This window comes from Oryx dammah, unplaced genomic scaffold (genome assembly GCF_014754425.2).
Source record: "Oryx dammah isolate SB20612 unplaced genomic scaffold, SCBI_Odam_1.1 HiC_scaffold_17, whole genome shotgun sequence".
NCBI classification, from domain to species: domain Eukaryota; kingdom Metazoa; phylum Chordata; class Mammalia; order Artiodactyla; family Bovidae; genus Oryx; species Oryx dammah.
In genome coordinates, this window is record NW_024070201.1 from 15,703,271 (window position 1) to 15,722,694 (window position 19,424).

Below are 19,424 nucleotides of genomic sequence, written 5' to 3' on the forward strand. Positions count from 1 at the left end.
CATAAGTTTGTTTATTCCTGTTGTGTAAAAATCCATGCTTCGGGATTTGACAAACTCATGGAAAGCGTTTTCTGCATCTGGCTGGTTGTGGAAGCATTTTCCCTGCAAAAGTTGTCAAGATGTTTGAAGAAATGGTCATCAGTTGGCGAGAGGTTGGGTGAATATGGCAGGTGAGGCAAAACTTCATAGCCCAATTCATTCAACATTTGATGTGTTGGTTGTGTGATGTCTGGCTGGGTGTTTTCATGGAGAATTGGGCACTTTCTCTTGACCAGTACTAGCTGAAGGTGTTGCAGTTTTCAGTGCATCTCATTGATTTGTTGAGCATGCTTCTCAGATGTAATGGTTTCACAAGGATTCAGAAAGCTGTAGTGAATCAGACAGGCAGCAGATCATCAAACATTGACTATGATCTTTTTTGTGCAAATTTGTACTTTGGAGCTTCTTCTCAGTGCAATCCCTGAGTTGGTCATCACTGATTGTCACATAAAATCCACTTTTTGTTGCACATTACAATCTAATCAAGAAATGGTTCCTTGTTGTGTAGAATAAGAGAAGACACTTCAAAAAGAGGGGGGTTCAGGATTGGGAACACGTGTACACCCATGGCAGGTTCATGTTGATGTATGACAAAACCAATACAATATTGTAAAGTAATTAGCCTCTAATTAAAATAAATAAATTTAAATTATTAAAAAACAACAACAATTTTTTTTAATGTTTGGTCAGATCGTGAGGCACCCACTTATTGAGTTTTTTCACCTTTCCAGTTTGCTTCAAATGCTAAATGACCATAGGAGGGTTGACATTGAGTTCTTTGGCAACCTCTCATGTAGTTGTAAGAGGATCGTCGAAGCTGATCCTCTAAGCTGGTTGTTATCAAGTTCCGATGGCCAGCCATTGCGTTCTTCATCTTCAAGGATCTCACTCCTTGGCAAAACTTCTTGAACCACCACTGCACTGTACATTCGTTAGCAGGCCTGGGCCAAATGTGTTGTTTATGTTGCGAGTTGTCTCCTCTGCTTTACAGCCCATTTTGTACCAAAATAAGAAAATCACTCAAATTTGCTTTTTGTCTAACATCATTTCCCTAGTCTAAAATAAATGCAAAATGAACACAAAGTAATGTCATTAACCAAAAAAAAGTAATAATAATAAAGTGAGAAATGCACATTAAAATGATTTTAGCATAACCACGTTTATTTACAAATATATACCAATATCAAGCAGAAAAATTCAACAGTGTAAAACCTCAGTTACTTTTTGCACCAACCTAAATAGTTAACTTTTAGTGTAAGTTAAATTTTCCTGTTTCAGGTCCTAAGCCCTTTTTCACCTTGGTGTGTCTTGCAACATGTCCATGAATTATTCCATCTTCAATTTAGTAATATATAATATTGTTGAGAATAGACTCCCTATTTGCTCTTTCATTCCCTTACTTTGTGACTTGCTAATGAGTAGCTGATAGCAATTTCCTATTGGTTTTCTTGAACCTTACCTCCTCTTACCAATTGTTTAGTTCCTGACTGTGCTATGAGTCCATATAACATAGACTTATGTTAGAAATGACAGCGGGTTCTTTCTTCAGCAGGGCTCTGCTTCTAGGCTGACCTAGTTTGCCTATCTACTGTCATGCTCCAGGCTCCCCTGGGTTAGGCAGCTATGCAAAGAGTGACAGAAGCCATCCTCACTGCCAACAGCTTAACTTCTGCTGCAGAATCTGGGACCAGCGATTATGTTACTTATCATTTGGTTTCTGAATATGAAGGAAGTCATATTATCATAGAAATGGTTATTCATAAGGGTATATATTTTTCTTAATAGGTTGTACATAATTATTCTGCAGAGAAGGAATGAGGAAGCAGTATAATAGAGACTATAAAATGGAGTGATACCTAGGTTAAAAAATGTGCTCAGATACTCAGTGATCTGTGATGACCTAGAGAGATGGGATGGAGGTGGGTAGTTGGGAAGCTCAAAAGGGAGGGGATATATGTATACATACAGCTGATTCAGTTTGTTGTACAGCAGGAGCTAACACAACACTATAAAGCTATTTTATTTCAATAATAAAAAATAAAATGCTAAAATAAAATAAAACCTCTACCACTAACGCCATAATCCAAGCAAGCCTTCACCTCTCCCCTGGAGACCTGCTTAGCTTCCTAACCCATTGAATTTTTTCAATTTTCCCACAGCTAATCCCTGATAGTTGATCCTCCACAGCTGTTGGGTTAAATCTTCTAAAACTGAAACCTGATAGTGTTACTCCTTTATTCAGTTTCCCATTACTCCTAAAATAAAATACACATTTTGGATGATCTTACACATACGGTGAGAGCATTCATTATTATTATTTTGTTATTATATTTTAGCTTGCAGAGTGTTTAACTTGATAGACGTACCATAAAAATATATGTTCAAATACTTGATGTAGCAGAAATAACTTATTTTAAAAAATGTGCTTGGATAGATTTAAATAAAAATAAAAGACTTTTCATGTCATGAAGTATTAGTATTCTTTGACTTGCATTTTTTTTCCAGAAAGAAATGTGATTATTCTGTACCTCTAGTTAGAAATGTAGTTCATCATAAATACTGATGACATGGGAGTCACTATCTGCCAAGCATCTGCCTAATAAGAAGATTTTGTATCCATTTAGATAATCAGATTATAGTCAATACTAGATCTGATTATATTTATAACCTTGCTGAGTTTTATCTTCCAGGAGAGACTGAAGCAGTAGAACTGAGCGAGTCTGTCCCTGGGTAGTATTTTGATGGTTTCTGTATGTTTTGATATCTGAAACTTTTAAACTCCAAGGACTTGGTCTGGTCAAAGTCTCGAAATAATCAGATTATTAGCCATTGACTGGCTAAGCAAAATGTCTCCAGCACTTTGGTTGGTGTCTGAATGACATTTTACTTATTTACAGTGAGCGATAACTGTAAAATGAAGTTTATTACTCAAAGTCTGCCTGGCCAGCACATTTCTTATCTATTCAGGCTACTTGAGGAAGCAAGTCAGAACCAAAAGTTTGCTTGAGACCAGGTAGAGCCAAAGCAAAAGGAATTTCATGCCAAATTCTTTAATTCAGTTTAGGGATCTATCTGGTTGTAAGGGAAGTCTTACAATGACAATGATATCTGATGCTCCACATTCATTCATAAGACTCATTTAAGATGGTTGAAGACTTTTCCTAATCTTAAGAATAATTTTTCTCAGTGTGATAAGGACCAATATGCTCTTGAACAGTATTAGAGATAATATTTCTATTATCTCTAATAAATATTCTAATATCTCTAATAAACTATTCCCCTCCATTCTCTTTCCTGTGGTTTGCTCTCTCTAATTTCACCTGGTTTCATTACTCAATGGCCCACTTTGCCTGGAGCTATACCTTGGCTGGTATTTGAAGGTAATTCTCAGCCACCCATTTACAAATTATTATTTAAGCTGGTGCATTTATGGTTGACAAAGCATTTCCCTGTTTTATGAGTTAATTTTATAACATCTGTCAGACAGAAATATCACTTCTCTTATTTCCAGACCCTTTTTGGAAAACACCTCATTGTAACTCCCAAATACTGAAAACAAGAGGGAATTCTTTGGAAATGCTCAGGTGGAGGCTGCAAAGATGTTTTAAAAGCTAGAAATTGTTTTCTGACCTGAAGACCTTTGTTCTACATGAGTTGAAGTGGCACTAATTAGCTTTGCAGCATATAATTGTAATCTTTGGGCTATGAGACATGCCTGGCAATAGTTCCAGGTGTTAAACATGGTCAGTTTAGTTCAATTTAACAATTTTTTGACCAGTTCCTCATCAACAGATTTTTGCATGGAATTAACATATAACATTTGTTTGTATAGTACTTAATAGCTTTATTTCATTTTGCACTTACCAACCCCGAGAAACCATTATGCTAGGAGTTCCCCAATTTTATAGTAAAGGAAAAAGAGGTTCAGAAAAATAAATGCTGCATCCAAAATCATATAATCTAGCTAAGGCTTAATTACCCCTTTCAACTGTAACCTTTTCTACCTTGGTAAATATAGAGCATTGTATTTCAGTTTAGAGGAGCAGATTAATAGCTTAACTTTTGGAGGTAGTCAGATATAGATCAGACACTAAATAGATAATACTTGCTACTACCTAAGTGACTTTGGGCACTTTTCTTTTTTAACTTTTATGGGTTCAGTTTTCACATTTATATAATTGGGGAAATATTTTGTTCCTCTCTTACAGGATTTTTGTGGGGATTAAATGAGTTGGGGCATGTAACATGTTGGGCCAAGTGTTTGACAGTTAGTGTTCAACACATTTGCATTTAACTGATACTATAGTGTTGAATCCAGAAGACTTATTCGTATTTCATTTTGGAGACTGAGTCAGCCCTGTGCCATCTGTGGGGTGTTGTTTGATTTAAGGGTTTAGGACTGAATCATGTTTCTCCAAAGATTTGCAGTAAAGCATTATCAATTTTCCTGAGATGTCTAGAAGTGGTACCATCTTGTCTCAAAGTCAGAATTTTTATTCAGTTAGCCAAGATGGTAACCAGGAAAGCATGTTTCTCTTGAAGTTTCTCTATTAATTAGTTAATGATCCCACCAGAACTTTTTAAATAACAATAACATTTATAAATTTGGGAAAACAATTTTCAACGTTGTTTTCACTTCCATCACTAAAAAGAATGAAAGGAAATGAGCTTTTAGTTAGGTATGTGGAATAATTTACCAATGGTCAGTAAAATGAGATAAACTAACAATGCAGGCAGCAGCCTATGGGAGAAAAAGCACAGGAGACCTAAGTTTTTGTCTAGTTAACATCTTTTTCCAGCATGTAACTTGAGCAAACACCTGATCTCTTTAAATCTCAGTATTTTTATCTGTAAAATGTGGATAATTATATCTGAGACTTAAAAGGTTGTTGTGACTATATAATGACATGAAAGAAAAAAAAGTGATTTGTAAACTGTGAAATGTTGCACAAACGGAAGGTGGTGTTATTTTCTGTAATTCACTGAAAACAGAAAGTCTTAGATTACTTGAATGTGCTCTTTCCTGAATTGGAGGAGAACTAATAAACAGCCCTTTGGCTCTATTTTAGTTCAAGGAATATATGTTTTCAGATTAAATCAGGATTGATGGTGTTCAGTTCAGTTCATTTCAATTGCTCAGTCGTATCCGACTCTTTGCGACCCCATGAATCTCAGCACGCCAGGCCTCCCGGTCCATCACCAACTCCCGGAGTTCACTCAGACTCACGTCCATCGAGTCAGTGATGCCATCCAGCCATCTCATCCTCTGTTGTCCCCTTCTCCTTCTGCCCCCAATCCCTCCAGCATCAGAGTCTTTTCCAATGAGTCATCTCTTCACATGAGGTGGCCAAAGTACTAGAGTTTCAGCTTTAGCATCATTCCTTCCAAAGAAACCCCAGGGCTGATCTCCTTCAGAATGGACTGGTTGGATCTCCTTGAAGTCCAAGGGACTGTCAAGAGTCTTCTCCAACACCACAGTTCAAACGCATCAATTCTTCAGTGCTCAGCCTTCTTCACAGTCCAACTCTCACATCCATACATAACCACAGGAAAAGCCATAGCCTTGACTAGACGGACCTTTGTTGCAAAGTAATGTCTCTGCTTAGGTTTTGTCAAATTGAAATTCAGTGGCTCTTTTGGAAAGGCATTAAAAAAGTAACAAGGGAAATTGCTGGAAAACAAAGATATTTTGTATAGAAAGCCTTATCACATTGAGTATATGTTAAGTCTGTAAGGGCTTCCCTGGTGGCTCAGAGGTTAAAGTGTCTGCCTCCAATGCGGGAGACCCAGGTTCAATCTCTGGGTTGGGAAGATCCCCTGGAGAAGGAAATGGCACCCCACTTCAGTATTCTTGCCTGGAGAATCCCAGGGACAGTGGGGCCTGGTGGGCTGCCGTCTATGGGGTCGCACAGAGTTGCACAAAACTGAACAACTTCACTTCTTCTTAAGTATATTCAGTTTAAAGTCAATAATTAAATGATGATGAACACTGTGCTTTGCTAATTAGAACATAATTCTAATAAGGCTGAGGTTATAAGTTTGAATCCTTTTATGGGTCAATTAGCATAATGTCAGTCTTTACCGTAAGTGTTCATGAGGGAACTGACATGTACACCTGTGTTCTTAAGAAGGGTAAAGTGGAGACGAGATGAAATCATGCAGATTTTCAATCGGTATGTATAGAACCATATATTATAATACACCTTCAACTTTTATTTTTTATTTTAGCATACTTATCATTTTTTAATTTTGTAATTGTCTGTACTACCAATTTTGTTTAGCAAACTAGTGTTGTAGTTCACAAATGGTATTCCAAGTTTCCTGAGAGGTGGTGTAGTGACTGGTACATTCTGACCCTCTGTTTGCAAGTGCTTAACTTTACAATTCTTTACTTCAGAATGACCTTGAAAACTATGAACTTCTTATATGTGTTTTTTAGATGGGAAAATGGAGGCATTTCCCCAAGTTTCCTTACTTTCAGGTGAAGGGATTTTGGCCAGTTTTATTAAAAAAAAAAAGGTCAGTAGCACAGCTGGGCTTGAAATACAGAGGTCTTGACTCAAAGATTTATATTTAATTTGCAGTGTTTTGTTTTGTTTTGGTTTATGTATAGTAAGCTTAGTCAGAAGCTAGGAAAATTCATATTATGCTGGGATCTTTAGCAAAACTGATGATTACCACAATTGCATGCCTTTCAGAAGTACTTACACTGGTTATTTGAAATGAGTTATAATTTTGGCTAGTTTTATGAAAAATACCAATCATATATTTTGGTCCATTGGTGTCCACAGACCAACCCCATAAATGTAAGATATTATCATTTTGATCACTTTAAGTGAAGGAATTTGACATATACAAATTCCTTATAAGCAAAGTGCTCTTTTGTTACAAAGAAAGTGATCTTTGGATTGTGATTTGGAAAGTGATGAAAAGATTCCTTGCTCTGAAATTTGTCTCTCTCTGACAAGCCTATTTACAATTCCACCTTTAGTAGTTCAGATCATTTTATATAAAGTAGGAAAGCTCATTTATACTATCATCTACCTTAGTAAGGATTGAGGATCAAGTTTTTTAAGATACTAAGGTAAGATTTCTCCTGAGTACCATCTGGGGTCAGAATACTAAGGGCATTTCAAATTTTGATGAAGGAAGAAAAGAATATGCAATGATGATTTTTGGAGGCCTGTTTTGCGGAGTTTATATGATGGTGGTAGGGATTTATCCTATCAGAATACAGCATAAATAAACTGGACACTCAGAGGGTAGGGAAGAGGGTGAGAGAAAGCTAAGGAAGAGAAAGTGAAAGTGCATCAAAGGGTTTCCCTAGTGGCTCAGTGGTAAAGAATTTACCTGCCAATGTAGGAGACACAGGTTTGATCCCTGGTCCGGGAAGATATCACAGCCATGAAATGGAAAGATGCTTGCTCCTTGGGCATCGTTGAAGAAATGCTATGACAAACCTAGGCAGCATATGAAAAATCAGAGACATCATTTTGGCAACAGAGGTCCATAAAGTCTAACCTATGATTTTTCCAGTAGTCACGTACAGATGTGAGAGTTGGACCATAAAGGTTGAGCACTGAAGAACTGATGTTTTCCAACTGTGGTCCTGGAGAAGACTCTTGAGAGTACCTTGGACTGCAAGATCAAATCTGTCAGTCCTAAATTAATTTGTCACAAAATTAGCCACAACAATCCTGACTATTCATTGGAAGGACTGATGCTGAAGCTGAAGTTTCAATAGTTTGGTCACCTGATGTGAAGAGCCTACTAATTGAAAAAGACCCTGATACTGGGAAAACTGAAAGCAAAAAGAGAAGGAGATGACAGAGGATGAGATGGTTAGCTAGCATCTCTGACTCAATGGACATGAATCTGATTAAACTCTGGGAGATAGTGAAGGACAGGGAGGACTGGTGTTCTGCAGTCCATGGGGTCACAAAGAGTTGGACATGACTTAAAGACTGAACAATCAGAAAACGTTAAAAAAAATACTTATATTAAAAAATAAAGTACATCTGAGATAAGACAGTCATGGTTTTTGTCTATGGTCTTTGTGTACATAGATTTAAAGAACATTAAGTGTGCTGTCAAGAAGCAAACAATTTGAATCCATGTAATTCTTCATTTTTATGTCAACTTTAAAATTTCTCTTTTTGTAAAGGAGGGCTTCAAATCTCTCTAGCTTTGATTCCTTTTTGGTCAAATGGTGATAATATTAATATCATTCTATTTCCCTGAATTGGTACATTAAAAACATGAAATGTAAAGTGCTCAACCAAATACAAGATGTTAAATATTATGTGTAGTTCAGGTTGGAGATTAAGTGTTTAGATTCTGGAACAGACTATCCGAGTTTCAACACTGCCTTTGCCTGTTTTTACGTGTTTGGCATAGGACAACATAAACTTCCTGTATCTCAGTTTTCTCATCTATAAAATAATAATCTCTCTCATAATGTTAATATGAAAATCAAATGAGTTAATATTTGTAATGGGCTTAAAGCCCAGTGCCTTGCATAAATTAAGTGCTGCTGATGCTAAGTCGCTCAGTCGTGTCCAACTTTGTGCGACCCCATAGACGGCAGCCCACCAGGCTCCGCCGTCCCTGGGATTCTCCAGGCAAGAACACTGGAGTGGGTTGCCATTTTCTTCTCCAATGCATGAAAGTGAAAAGTGAAAGGGAAGTCGCTTAGTCATGTCCGACTCTTAGCAACCCCATGGACTGCAGCCCACCAGGCTCCTTTGTCCATGGGATTTTCCAGGCAAGAGTACTGGAGTGGGGTGCCATTGCCTTCTCCAAAATTAAGTGCAACAGTCAATATTACAATACAACAGAGTTTTAACTGTTGTTATGTGTATGCTGGCACAAAACTGAATGCTGACATAAGTGTGTGGGACTTAGTTACCTGGAAAAATTTTAAAATCCTATGTAAATGCTTCAAGCAATATAATTCTGTGTTTACAAATAATATTTAAATTTTACGCTATTAGTAAAATTGTGTTGATTTAGCAGTTATATGTGAACATCTTTCAGAAGCTTGCTTCTTTTTATATTTGAAAAATGAAACTACTGTCATTACTGCTGATTTAGGTAATTTTTATAGAGTATTGGTCTTGATCATGTTTTTATCTTAAATGAAAGATTTTCAATCCTGACTAACATTCGAAGTAAATGGGCCCCCCTAGTTGCATTGGAAAATTAAGGGGTGGTACTCAGCATTGGTATTTTTAAAAAGCTCCCCAGGGGAATTTAATGTGTAGGCAAAGTTGAAAATTGTTGGCCTGTTTCTTGTTGTTCAGTTGCTCAGTTGTGTCCGACTCTTTGAGACCCCAGTGACTGCAGCATGCCAGGCTTCCCTGTCCTTCACTAACTCCTGGAGTTTGCTCAAACTTATGCCCATTAGTCGATGATGCCATCCAATCATCTCATCCTCTGTCGCCTCATTCTCCTCTTGCCCTCAATCTTTCCCAGCATCAGGGTCTTTTCCAATGAATTAGCTCTTCACATGTTGCCTCGGGCAATAGTAATTAAATACATATCTATATCATTTAGTTTCTGCCATTAAAATATAATTTTTCTCATATTTAAGTAAATAAGATAACATGGCTATTTCTGGTTATTTCTTTAAAGGAAGATCTATTGTTTCCATTAATTTTCTAGCTTGTGGATATGTATTATAAAGCAAAAATGAGAAGTTTATTTGCTTTTAAATTATCTGTGGATTTTTGTTTTTGGTATGATAAATGCTATATGTTTATAGATGTATATAGAATATATATATTTATAAATGTATATAGAATCACATCATATTAAAGGTGAGAGGGGCCTGCAAGGCATCTAGTAGAAAGATTGTACTCTTTGAAGCAAATCCTGGCTTGTGGTGTCTCATTCATTTTCAAGTTTTATGATCTTGGGGTATTTAATCAATTTGAACCATAACTTCATCTCTGTAGAGTTGAGATGAATGTGTATTTTGTATGATGTTGACTCCTTTTCATGTGACACACAGACACAATCTTGACACACACAATTTTCATTCCCTGCCTCCTGCCTGATCTGCATACTGTCTGGTGCGGATGTGTAGAGCAGGGATTGTGTGGGAGCTTCTGCAGGGCTGTCTGAGCTTGCAGGGCCAGTTGCTGAGAACTTCTTCCTTCTGCCATTCATGGATCATTTCTCTGGCTCTGTTTGGACTATTTCATGGCTGGCTGTTTGGATGCCATGACTTTTCATGAGCATAACATTTAGTATGTGGGGGTCTGTCACTGCTAACTAACTAGAGTGAAACTGTTAATGAGACTAGAGATGAAGATGGCTTTTTGTTGCCACATGGCAGAAGCTTTTGTGTACTTTGTCTTTGAGCCCTTGACAGTACATGTGCAGGACACAGATGGCTGCCTTCTCTTCCCAGCTATCTTCCTATGCATTGTTTCTTTGTGTTGAGTAGGGGCATTAAGAAGCCGCTATCTCAATGTTAGTTTAGGGGAAGGAGAGAAAAATTATATACCTCTTTGACTTTCTTTTCTGTGATAGGGACAGTAGATTTTGTCTCATTCCCAACCCTTGTCTCTTTGATATTGTAGCATGTAACTATAAAAGTATTTAGACCATCTAACTCTCCTGTCACACATTCTTTATGTCCAAGGAAGGGGGTTCATGGATTGCTTCTTATTAGTTATATACAGCATGATGCTTGAGGTCCTGATCTTATCTGTGGTGCATCAGTGTCCTAAAGCCTAGGCCTGGCTTTATGTCTATTTTCAATCTCACTTTTGAGAATTCTGCTTTTGTCACCATCTCTCTGCACTGATCTGAAGGTTTTGTTGGAAATATTTGTAAATTCAGCTTCCATTTTCCTATTTTCCTCTATTGTGATAGGTACCATCTTCTCATTATTAGTCTTAGTAGTAAGTCTATTGATATTTTTAGGTGATGAGAATCTTAAAACTTTACACTTGTGGGGTGGGTGTTCTAAGAAACTTTGTGCTCCTCCACTAGATTTTGAGACTCTTGAGGGTAGGAACCATGTTTTTCAGCTGAGCAGAGTCATAACTATCATTTAGTTAGCACCTGTTATGCACCAGAGACTTTGATTTATTTCAATTAATTACCATAAAAATAATATATTCATGAGAAATCATTTCAGATAGCCTAAGTAAACTGTCCAAGGTCATCTAGTTTGTGAGTCAGAGTTGGATTTTGACTTAGTTTGATCTTAAATCCTCTTTTCTAAATTATCTTTCCAAACTCCTTCTTAAAGGAAAGGAAAGTCACTCAGTAGTGTCAAACTCTAGAATACCAGAGTGGGTAGCCGTTTCCTTGTCCAGGGGTTCTTCCCAACTGAGAGATTGAACCCAGGTCTCCTGCATTGCATGCGGATTCTTTACCAGCTGAGCCACCAGGGAAGCCCAAAGGAAAGGATGGATACAGGTAACAGGAATGGGATTTTGGCCTGTAGATGGTTGATGAAACTGGTTTGGAGTTGCATTCTTAAAGAAAAGGAAAGGAGATCCATAGATCTTCAGAGCCCTTGCTTTTCCCACTAATCTACACTGACTTGCATTACTGGCATACATGGACATTTAGCAAATGTCCTTCAGCTTTGAAGGCAGAAGTCATGCCTCCCATGTTCATGTCTTCACTTTGTGCTTCTTAATTCATGTCAGAGAGACTCAAATTATGTGATGATGTCTCAGAAATAGGCAAACTCTGAAGAAAATTGGAGTGAATCCATGATTATAATCCATGGTGAAGAGTCAGGGCTGCATTGAAGTCACCCTTGACTTACTGAAGATCCAAGGATCTTTGCTCATAGTTCAGACCACCAGAATGTGCCCACTGGATTTGGCAAGTGATAGAAAGTATATAAATCTTTATGAAGTTGAAGCTTTGTTGAATGTGCCCAGAGAACATTTTCCATTTAATGTATTTGGAAACTCTAAATATAATTCCTTTTGGGGAGTAAAAGTAATTGCTTTAGAAAAGAAAAAAAAAAAGTCAGTTCTTTAAAAGGCTTAACTTCTTTCATGAACATTTGCTTTTTAATGACTGGGAAATTCCTTTATAGGAAAAAAATGACCTTTGGCAAAAGTTAGGTCATTCTGGTCTTAACTGTCCCTATGTACTCTTGTTCTTGCTTTATGTTCCAGGTTTTGTCACTATAGGTTATTGGAAGGATAATCCCTCTGTGGATATTCACTGCTTTTAGAGCACATTCCCAAAGTGAAAGTTATCTTAGCTCAGAAACTGCCAAACCAGTACAAGAGACTCAGATCACAGAAGTTCTAAGCCAGTGACTGATAATGATTTGCTTTAGGTTGGCCATGAGTTGGGTTTTTAAAACATACTTTTCATGTGCATTAGGATTGCTGTGTCTGTTTCACTCTCTTCAGATTTTTCAAGAGCCTCTTTGCTTGGGTCAGGAATAATTTATCTTTCCTAGGTGTGTTATTCTGCTTTGATTCTGTTCTGTTGAACAGAAACATCTATACGAGTTTGAGGCCTCATAAACATCTTGTCCCAGTATAAATGAAAAACAGGTTGAAAGCAATTACCCTGTACCTCTTTCCCTGAACACTTGGAGGCAGATTCTTCCTGAAATTAATTTCTGAAATGGCTTGACTAAAGTGAAGACTATGTCTGAATTCTTAGATTTGCTCAATGAAGATGTTCTTCTAAATGGTAGTGTAGAATAGTTCTCAGTGGTTGCTCTTGATTTAATTGAAACTCACTTTTCTCAAGCTTTTTAAAAAAACTTCTCCATGTAACCTTATACAAGCTAAAATCCCATTCCTGTTTTCTGTATCTGTCCTTTCTTTTAAGAAGGAGCTTGGAAAGATGATTTATAAAAGAGGATTTAAACTCAAACTGAGTCAAAATCCAACTCTGACTAACAAACTAGATGACCTTGGACAGTTTACTTAGGCTATCTGAAATGATTTCTCATGAATATATTATTTTTATGGTAATTAATTGAAATAAAGTCTCTGGTACATATTAGGTGCTAAATAAATGGTAGTTATGACTCGGTTCAGATGAAAACATGGTTCCTACCCTCAAGAGTCTCAAAATCTAGTGGAGGGGCACAAAGTTTATCTTAGAACACCCACCCCACAAATGTAATGTTTTAAGATTCTCATCACCTAAAAATATCAATAGACTTACCACTAAGACTAATAATGAGAAGATGGTACCTATCACAATAGAGGAAAATAGGAAAATGGAAGCTGAATTTACAAATATTTCCAACAAAACCTTCAGATCAGTGCAGAGAGATGGTGACAAAAGCAGAATTCTCAAAAGTGAGATTGAAAATAGACATAAAGCCAGGCCTAGGCTTTAGGACACTGATGCACCACAGATAAGATCAGGACCTCAAGCATCATGCTGTATATAACTAACAAGAAGCAATCCATGAACCCCCTTCCTGGGACATAAAAAATGTGTGACAGGAGAGTTAGATGGTCTAAATACTTCTGTAGCTACATGCCACAGTATCGGAGAGACAGGGTTGGGAATGAGACAAAATCCACTGTCCCTATCACAGAAAAGAAAGTCAAAGAGGTCTGTAATTTTTCCCTCCTTCCCCAAAACTAAGATAACCATTTTCTACAAAGGAAGTTGTTGAAACTTTTGAGTATTAGGTAGGGAGATTTTTACATATCTACTGGACATTTTCATAGGGAGGTAGACATGGAAGAAGTTCAGCAGAACCCTGACAAAAAACTGTGTAGACTCCTTTAAATCATATACCTTAAAAATAATCAGTTTCAAGGATTCGAGATGAGAAATAAACAGATATATATTAACTGCTTCTTAGTACCAGCATTGTGCTATATCCTGCAGATTGCCTTTTTTAGATTTACCTTGGTTTGTGTAGTTAATTAGTGGCAGCCCACGAGATTACCAAACTACCATGCTGCCCTCATATCTTGAAGGATCTGGGTTAGAGTAGTTTTGCTGTGTTGTTCAGTCAAGTTGTGTCTGGCTCTTTATAACCCCATGGACTGCAGGATGCCGAGCTTCTGTGTCCTTCACTATATCCCTGAGTTTGCTCAAACTCATGTCCATTAAATCTGTGATGCCATCCAACCATCTTCATCCTCAATCGTCCCCTTCTCCTCCTGCCTTCAATCTTTCCCAGCATCAGGGTCTTTTCCAATGAGTCAGCTCTTAGCATCAAGTGGCCAAAGTATTGGAGCTTCAGCTTTAGCATCATCCCTTCCAGTGAATATTCAGGGTTGATTTCCTTTAGGATTGACTGGCTGGATCTCCTTGCAGTTCAAGGGACTCTCAGAGACTTCTCCAGGATCACAGTTTAAAACATCAATTCTTCAGCACTTGGCCTTCTTTATGGTCCAACTCTCACATCCATACATGACTACTGGAAAAACCATAGATTTAACTAGATAGACCTTTGTTGGCAAAGTGATGTCTCTGCTTTTTAATACACTGTCTAGGCTTGTCATAGCTTTTCTTCCAAGGAGCTAATTAGTGGCAGCCCATAAGATTACCACACTACCATGCTGCCCTCATATCTTGAAGGATCTGTGTTAGAGTCGTTTTTTTGTGTTGTCCAGTCACTAAGTTGTGTCTGACTCTTTGCAGCCCCAAGGACTGCAGGATGCCAAGCCTCCATGTCCTTCACTATCTCCATGCTAATTTTTAATTCTTTTAATTTTGTGGCTGCAGTCACCATCTGCCATGATTTTGGAGTCCAAGAAAATATAAAATTCATCCATGGCTATAATGGCTCAGTGTTTTGATAAGCTTTTTTTCCTGCTTGACTGATTAGAGGTTTTTATTATTTAACAAATTCACTCTCTTGTCACTGAGAATTTGGTTCTTATAATTTGTTAATAAAATCTGTGCTTTAAGGTTTTTATTTCACTCATGCCTCCGTGGGCCTGAGACTCCCAAGTTGAAGCTTCATTGCCTAAATACGTCTTGGAATAATTCTTGGTCTGAGTTTAGGAAACTGTGTTCAGCTGTTGTGAAGAGGAGGGGATTATAAAATTCAGTCATGAGCTGCTTAGTTATTTTCTGCAGATCCTCTTTCTTGCCCCCAAACACTGTGGCCCCTCCAGGAGGCTCTGGAACCATGGCTTGAGATCTCTTGAGAAAATCAGGCTTGACCTGGGTATTACTCTTTTTCAGAACACCCTTTCTTCACTGTCCCCCTGCCCAATGTCAAGGTTTATTGTAGGTACTCAATGAGTATTTCTTTGAACTTAATAGCTGGTACAAAAGCTTTGGGGAAAATATGGCTGAAGAATGCCATCATACTTGGAATTGGGAAATTCAGAGTAATTATTGAGTGTCTCATGTTCTTATGGGGCAAATACATGGCAAAATTCACAATGAGTTGATATTGTAAAGCAAAAATTTTTATGAGATGATTCAGAAGCTACATATCTGCTTATGATACTCAGAATGGGGATGACACTGATTTGCTGATAATGTATTATTATTATTCTGTAGCCCCAGATGATACAGCAGACTCTCAAGAGGACACTGCAATATTATGAGCACCAAGTTACAGGGTAAGGAAAAATGGATTTTGGTTTTTATTGGGAACAAGTTAAAGATAATTCCTACATAGAGAACAGAGTTGTGGTTGCTAAGGGAGAGAGGGTTGGGGGAAGGATGGAGTGGGAGGTTGGTGTTAGGAGATGTAAACTATTATATATAGAATGGATAAACAACAAGGCCCTAATGTATCAAACAGGGAACTATATTTAATATCTTGTTATAAATCATAAAAATAATATATATATATATAAAGGATGTATATATGTGTAACTGAATCACTTTTCTGTATAGTAGAAATTAACACATTATAAATTACTATAACTAAATTAAAAAAGAATAATTACTCAAATGTAGTAGTGGAACATGTGGTTTTCTGCCACCCAAGTCAACCTTATTGCATAGTGGTTATGCTTAGTGTGGAGTGGGGGCTCATGGGGTCCTGTGTTTATTGGGATTATTTCTGTCAAAGGATTATTTGTGTTGAATCCTTTTAAATAAAATCCCTTTTGCTATTGCTTTCCTTTTTTTTCGTTCTGTGCTCTTGCCTTCTCATTCTCATTCATCAAATTTCATATTTTGCCTTTGCAATATGGTAAGGCTTTAAAAGGAAATTTTAGGATTCTTCAGTCAAGGATTTAATCAAAATCACTATAAGCTTAGTATAGTTGAGTGAGAAGTATTTGTTTTGTTTAGTTAGAGACCTGAGCTACAGAGTTTCCTTTATTTATTCCTCTCTTTTTGAAGTAAGAAGATGTGTAAAGATGTGTAAAGATGGTATAAAGTAAGAAGATTTAAGGTCATGAGACAGGAATTCAAGGTCTCACTAGGACATAGAACTTAAAAGTAACTTTATCTGTTTTAAAGGGTGATGATGATGATGATAACTAAATCAAGGATTATTTGTCAGTATTAAATGAGGTAATTTTAATGAAAGTATTTTGTAAGCAGAAACCTCCAAATAAATTTAAGGTGTATCTTTGATTGGCTATGGCAGCAAGCAGTTGGCAAATCCAAAAGCCTAAATTTACTTTCTGATGTAGTCTAGCTATTTAAATTAAATGTACAATGTACCACAGCTATTTATCTTTGTAGGGGTTTAAGAACTTCTGAACTGGACATGGAACAACAGGCTGGTTCCAAATAGGAAAAGGAGTATGTCAAGGCTATATATTGTCACCTTGCTTATTTAACTTATATGCAGAGTACATCATGAGAAACGCTGGACTGGAAGAAACACAAGCTGGAATCAAGCTTGCCAGGAGATGTATCAATAACCTCAGATATGCAGATGACACCACCCTTATGGCAGAAAGTGAAGAGGAACTAAAAAGCCTCTTGATGAAAGTAAAAGAGGAGAGTGAAAAAGTTGGCTTAAAGCTCAACATTCAGAAATCGAAGATCATGGCATCCGGTCCCATCACTCCATGGGAAATAGATGGGGAAACAGTGGAGACAGTGTCAGACTTTATTTTTTTGGGCTCCAAAATCACTGCAGATGGTGATTGCAGCCATGAAATTAAAAGACGCTTACTCCTGGAAGGAAAGTTATGACCAACCTAGATAGCATATTCAAAAGCAGAGACATTACTTTGCCGACTATGGTCCATCTAGTCAAGGCTATGGTTTTTCCAGTAGTCATGTATGGATGTGAGAGTTGGACTGTGAAGAAGGCTGAGCACTGAAGAATTGATGCTTTTGAACTGTGATGTTGGAGAAGACTCTTGAGAGTCCCTTGGACTGCAAGGAGATCCAACCAGTCCATTCTGAAGGAGATCGGCCCTGGGATTTCTTTGGAAGGAATGATGCTAAAGCTGAAACTCCAGTACTTTGGCCATCTCATGCGAAGAGTTGACTCATTGGAAAAGACTTTGATGCTGGGAGGGATTGGGGGCAGGAGAAGAAGGGGACGACTGAGGATGAGATGGCTGGATGGCATCACTGACTTAATGGACGTGAGTCTGAGTGAACTCTGGGAGTTGGTGATGGACAGGGAGGCCTGGTGTGTTGCGATTCATGGGGTCGCAAAGAGTCAGACACGACTGAGCAACTGAACTGAACTGAGGAGTCAAGATTCAAATCCTGGTACCTCTTGAAAGGCTATAACCCTATGGGTCATAGCCATTACCATAGGGATCAAGAACATATTTTTGGCTATTATGATGTACTGTATTTTTTTTTTCTACAAAATAGAAGGGAGGAAAGCATAATGGAAAAATAATCTCAGTATCTAGTATAATGCCATAAGTGCTTGATTAGTATATTAAGTATCATTTCAAAGGAAAGTGCCCTGAAACTTTGTCATATCAATCCTCAAGACTGCAGTACTAGGGAAAACATTACTTAAACTCATGAATGGCTTTTAATTTGAGGCTAATGTCTAAATGCTTTATTTTAAGGGAGATAAATAATGCAAATTAATCTCTTCCCATGTACTCTAAAATAAAGCAATCATTCTCCTTTGATTTGCTGCTTTCAAAGTGTGGTGTTTGGATTAAATTAGTCAATGTATTTAGAATAGTTCCTGGTGCATGATGAGCACCACATGCTTGTTTACTCTTATATTTATTATCATTATATTTTTTAATATTTTAATGACAGTATCAGTAATGCAACTTGACATTTGGGATCTTAGTTTCCTGAACAGGGATTGAACTCATGTCCCCTGCAGCAGAAGTGCAGAGTCCTAACCACTGGAACATCAGGGAATTCCCCATATTTATTGTCATTAAATTTTTTAATATTGTAATGACCATACACCAAAATGAATAACACCAAAAAAAAAAAAAAATGAAGTCCATGTCCTTTTCATCATAGGGGACTAGAATGCAAAAGTAGGAAGTCAAGAGATACCTAAATAACTGGCAAGTTTGGCCTTGGAATACAAAATGAAGCAGGGCAACAGCTAGCAGAGTTTTGCTAAGAGAATGTGCTGGTCATAGCAAACACCCTCTTAGAACAATGCAAGAGAAATCAGATAAGAGATAATCAGAAATATAATATAATTAGATATAAATTCTGATATAAATATAATCAGAAAGAGTTATATTCTTTGCAATTGAAGGTGAAGAACTTATATGCAGTAAGCAAAAAAAAAAAAAAGACCAGGAGCTGATTGTGGCTCAAATCATGAACTCATTTCAAAATTCAGACTTAAATGGAAGAAAGTAGTGAAAACGACTAGGCCATTCAGATAGGGCCTAAATCAAATTCCTTAGGATTATGCAGTGGAAGTGACAAATAGATTCAAGGGATTAGATCTGATAGACAGAGTGCCTGAAGAACTGTGGACAGAGGTTTGTAACATTGTACAGAAGGCAGTGATCAAAACCATTCCCAAGAAAAACAAATGCAGCAAGGCAAAATGGTTGTCTGAATAGACCTTACAAATAACTGAGAAAAGAAGAGAAGTGAGAAGCAAAGGAGAAAAGGAAAAATATACCCATATGAATGCAGAGTTCCAAAGAAGAGCAAGGAGAGATAAGAAAGTCTTCTTAAGTGAACAATGCAAAGAAATAGAGGAAAAAAATAGAATGGGAAAGACTAGATATCTCTTCAAGAAAATTAAAGATACCAAGGGAACATTTCATGTAAAGATGGGCTCAGTAAAGGACAGAAATGGTATGGACCTAATAGAAGAAGAAGATATTAAGAAATGGCAAAATACACAGAAGAAATATACAAATAAGATCTTAATGATGCAGATAACCATGATGGTGTGGTAACATACCTAGAGCCAGACATCTTGGAGTGCAAAGTGAAGTGGGCCTTAGGAAGCATCACTATGAACAAAGCAAGAAGAGGTGATGGAATTCCAGCTGAGCTATTTCAAATCCTAAAAGATGATGCTGTTA

At 37.3% G+C, this 19,424-nt stretch overlaps 1 protein-coding gene across 1 annotated transcript in view; it reads left to right on the plus strand.

The window, feature by feature from the left end:
- The window catches only part of GUCY1A2 (guanylate cyclase 1 soluble subunit alpha 2), a 474,407-nt gene that overhangs the window by 42,271 nt on the left and 412,712 nt on the right, over window positions 1–19,424 (plus strand). The window contains exon 2 of the mRNA XM_040257909.1: window positions 15,523–15,584. Within this exon, the coding sequence (XP_040113843.1) occupies window positions 15,523–15,584 (62 nt within the window). The remainder of the gene's footprint in view (window positions 1–15,522; window positions 15,585–19,424) is intronic.